Source organism: Otolemur garnettii, unplaced genomic scaffold, assembly GCF_000181295.1.
Source record: "Otolemur garnettii isolate 467f Iridium unplaced genomic scaffold, OtoGar3 scaffold00100, whole genome shotgun sequence".
Lineage (NCBI taxonomy): Eukaryota > Metazoa > Chordata > Mammalia > Primates > Galagidae > Otolemur > Otolemur garnettii.
This window is the reverse complement of record NW_003852495.1, coordinates 6,549,122-6,553,449: the sequence shown is the minus strand read 5'-3', so window position 1 is coordinate 6,553,449 and position 4,328 is coordinate 6,549,122. Positions and strand designations below refer to the sequence as shown.

Here is a 4,328-nt window from a genome sequence, read left to right as displayed (position 1 = left end):
GAACCCGCCACCCTAGGTGTATGTGGCTGGCGCCTTAGCCGCTTGAGCCACAGGTGCCGAGCCATAAACTTTTTGAATAATCAAATCCCATTTTCATGGCTGCAGAACACATACTAGAATGACTGGTAAATCTCATTTCCAGTGTAGATTTCTTGTGATCTCATAAACAATACGTCTAGCTGCTGAATCAAAGGATATCTTTACTTGGATAGCCTACTGTACTTCAAATTTTGCCTATCATTCTCTCCCTGTTTCTACTTCTATCTAAATCCTGCTTTCATTTTTTTCTGCCTTTGTTATCTTGTGAATTCCCAAACCAATTAACTTGAGTAAAATTTTATTTTTATATTTCTTTTACACTCAGTATAAACTAGTACCTAAGATCCCCTCTTTAACTCATGGTAGTTACTAAAGACATATGCTTGCTAAATTGGTGAATGAACATAAATTGAATGTTGCTAATATCATAGGATTTTTTTTAAATAATAAAACCAGGTAGTTTTTGATAATCTCTAGTATCTGAACAAGGTTCTAGATGTTTTGTCCACATCAACTAAGAAGGATGACTTCAGATTGAGTAGGTGTGTATTGTTACAGGGAACAGTGACATTCAAAGATGTGGCTATCAATTTCACCCAGGAGGAGTGGAAGCAGTTGGATCCGGCTCAGAGGAACCTGTATCGGAATGTAATGCTAGAAAACTACAAGAACTTAATCATAGTTGGTAAGAGTAATTTACTATATAATTCAAACTCTGGAAATAAAGTACCTTTTTTCCTCAATGTTTCTGCAATATGTGGAACTTTTAAATGCTAGAGTAAATTTTGCCTTGAGATGCCTTTGTTCATGTCCATGGTGTAGCTTTTAGAGCAAAGGGTCATTCTTGGTTATGTTTCAGTGTACAGCATCCTCAGAAGCCATATTGGCTTGTCCTTCAGAAAGCCTGATTTCCCTTGGGCAGCCTCAATTCTTTGGGTGGTTCTTCGTTCCCAGTACATATTCTCAAATATTTGTCTTTTCCCTTTGATAGGCTGTCCATTCACCAAACCTGATGTGATTTTCAAACTGGAGCAAGAAGAAGAACCATGGGTGCTGGAAGAAGAAGTATTAAGGAGACACTGTCCAGGTTAGTGGGAGGGAACTTGACAGGGGAGGAGGGGTCAGAACCCTATTAATGCTTTAATCAATGAGTACTTGATCCCTCTCAAGTATTTGTGAAAGATATTTTCCTAAAGTCTACACACTTTTATAGTGACAGTTGGTATGATCTCTTCATATGCCTAATATGTCATTTCTAAATACCATTCTTAACCCCTACCCAACAGAGTTCTTCCTAAAACAATGTATGTTGTAGTGTTTCTTTGTTCAGATCTGGCTTCTTGGACATCTTAGGCTATCATGGTCCTGTAACCAGTCTACACTCCCAAATTTCAACATTGTAAGTATTAATTAATTCTAACCTTCAGGGTACGCTATCTATTTTGACACTGTCCACTGCTTGCTATCCTCAAATCAGCATGAACAATTGTCTTCTCTTGGAATCCTTCTTCCCATGTTTTAGTCTTCACTGTATTTGTCAACACTAACTCATTTCTTATAATTGGGTTTATGGCTATCTCCTCAGATCATATAAGAATCAATGACTTTTCACTCTCCTTGTTTGTAAAGAGGAAAGGATATCAAGAGACTTAAAATTTGCCATCATGAAACATGGAGTCTTCACAGTCACATTTGATGTGTTGGTTTTGTCTTTGGAATTCTCCTTCACATCTGCTTTAGTAACCTACCATGATGACCTGACGTTACCTTCTCCCTCACCATCTTTTACTTAGTTGCTTTTCTCTTTTTCACTGTAATTAAAGTGACCAAAGAGCTTAGCATTCTACCTTCTTTTCTACATTTACAACAGGCAGTCAGGTCTCTGACTTTACCTGTTAAGACTCCTTCACGGAAATCTTTCCCTTCTTCATTCTTAGTTTTATAGAAAAGGAGAAAAATCTCCCATTTTCCCCTTGAATCTAAGCAGTAATAGGTAACTGAATGTCTCAACCTTCAGTACAAGGCTCATATGTACAATTTCATTTAATCTCACTACATTTGAGCCAGTTTCTTTTTACTATATTCCTCTGCCTGGTGTCCTTGACTATAGAGCCTTTCTGGTTCCATTTCTCCAGAATGAGAGAGTAGTCTCCCATCTCCTTTAGAGTAGTGATAGGCACCTCATTTTACAATGCAAGCATCTATTTGCCATTAGACTTCCAGTCACTTATTTTTAACTCCTCCAGTCATTCCCGCCTCTTCATGGTACATGATTTCTGTACTTCCTGAGCTTTGATTTAGTTGGAATTAGGTTTTGCTATTTTACATCTTCTGCAGGCACTTGGGTTTCAGCTTTCTCAGTTCATCTGTCAGGTAAAAAAGTCCTTAATCTTCTGTCTGCCAAAACTAAGTTTACATCTATTGTCCACTGTTATCTCTTGTCTTTGTTAGTTTATACCTTTCAAATTATCTCATATTAGTGTGATTTTGGATGGAATCAGAGATAAATTTGTATATTGTACTATATTGTACCTCAATTTCTGTCTTTTTTTCCTCTGTCTTTTTTCACTATGTTTGCTCCTTATCCAATCAACCAAGGTGGTCACCTCCGGTTTTATGTTCCAATAATCCTTTCACCTAGTTTTTACCTTCCCATTGTTTTTTTCATATGATTGATTACTATAGTGTTCAGAAAAAATTTTGATGTTTACCCTTTTGAATATATAACACATGCTTTGTGGCTTACACCTGTAATCCCAGCACTCTGGGAGGCTGAGGCAGGTGAATTGCCTAAGCTCAGGAGTTAGAGACGAGCCTGAGTAAGAGCAAGACCCTCTCTCTAAAATATAGCCAAACGTTGTGGCAGGCACCTATAGTCTCAGCTATTTGGGAGGCTTAGGCAAGAGGATCACTTGAGCCCAAGTGTTTGAGGTTGCTGTGAGCTATGACTCCACAGTAGACTACTGTGGAGGGAGAAGGGAGGAAGAAAATGAGACCTTGTCTCAAGAAAAAAAAAAAAGAAAAGTAATTCTTCTCTTACTCATTTCTCCTCTATGATGGCAACCCTAGTGTTATTTTCCTTTGTGCTATTACTGATACTTTCAAACATTTTAATTGAAACCACTGTAAATTGATTAACTTGTACATGTTTTTTATATGATTTTGAATGTTCTTTCCCAAAATGTGCTATGATTTTTGTCTTAGTTTACTAGGGCTGCTGAAATAAAGGACCGCAAACTGGGTGACTTAGAATAACAGAAATTTATTTGCACAGTTCTGGAGGCTGGAAGGTCAAAATTAAGAAGTCAACAGGGCCATGCTCCTTCTGGAACCCGTACAGAAGGATCCTTCCTTGCCTCTTTCAGCTTCTGATAGTCTCAGATGTTCCTTAGTTGGTGACAGCAGAACTCTAAGCTGTGTTTCCATCATCACATGGCATTCTGTCTCTCTGTCCCTTCACGTAGTGTTCTTTTTATAAGAATACTAATTATACAAAATTACAAGCTTACTCTATCCCAGCTTGATCTCATCTTAACTAATTATTTCTTCAAAGACCCTGTTTATATATAAGGACACATTTTGAGGTATTGGCAGTTAGAACTTCAACATAATCTTTTTGGGGGGGCACACAATTCAACTCACAACACCTTCCCACTTGTTTAAGTCTGTTTTCATTTTAAAGTTTTCTTGGCTCAGCGCCTATGGCTCAAGTGGCTAAGGTGCCAGCCACATACACCTAAGGTGGTGGGTTCGAATCCAGCCCGGGCCTGCCAAAACAACAATGACAGCTGCAACCAAAAAACAGCCGGGCATTGTGGCAGGCACCTGTGGTCCCAGCTACTTGGGAAGTGGAGGCAGGAGACTTGCTTCAGCCCAGGAGTTAGAGGTTGCTGTGAGCTATGATGCCAGGGCACTTTACCCAGAGTGACAGCTTGAGGCTCTATCTCAAAAAAAAAAAAAAAAAGTTTTCTTATGGATTCTGGATGTTTTCTAAATATTCTATATATTCTGTTGCCATTGTAAATGTAGTTTTTTCTTCTATTATATTTTCTAAATACAGTAAGCCTTTCGTATCCCCAGGTTTCATTCTGTGGATTGAAAATATTTTGGGGGGAAAAACCAACAATAAAACATAATACAACAATAAAAAGTAATACAGTAAAAATTACAGTATAACAACTATTTACATTATATTAGAAATAATATTCTGGGCTCGGCGCCTGTGGCTCAAGCGGCTAAGGCGCCAGCCACATACACCTAAGGTGGCGGGTTCGAATCTCCAGCCCGGG

At 38.4% G+C, this 4,328-nt stretch overlaps 1 protein-coding gene across 2 annotated transcripts in view; it reads left to right on the top strand.

Moving 5' to 3' along the window:
* LOC100946545 (zinc finger protein 569) overlaps positions 1-4,328 on the top strand; it is a 100,067-nt gene that overhangs the window by 90,440 nt on the left and 5,299 nt on the right. Inside the window, exons 3-4 of one of the 2 annotated variants that reach the window (XM_003796104.3) lie at positions 598-724; positions 1,031-1,126. The exons of the other annotated variant lie outside the window; for it this stretch is intronic. Of the exons in view, the coding sequence (XP_003796152.1) occupies positions 598-724; positions 1,031-1,126 (223 nt within the window). The remainder of the gene's footprint in view (positions 1-597; positions 725-1,030; positions 1,127-4,328) is intronic. 2 annotated transcript variants of the gene reach the window in all.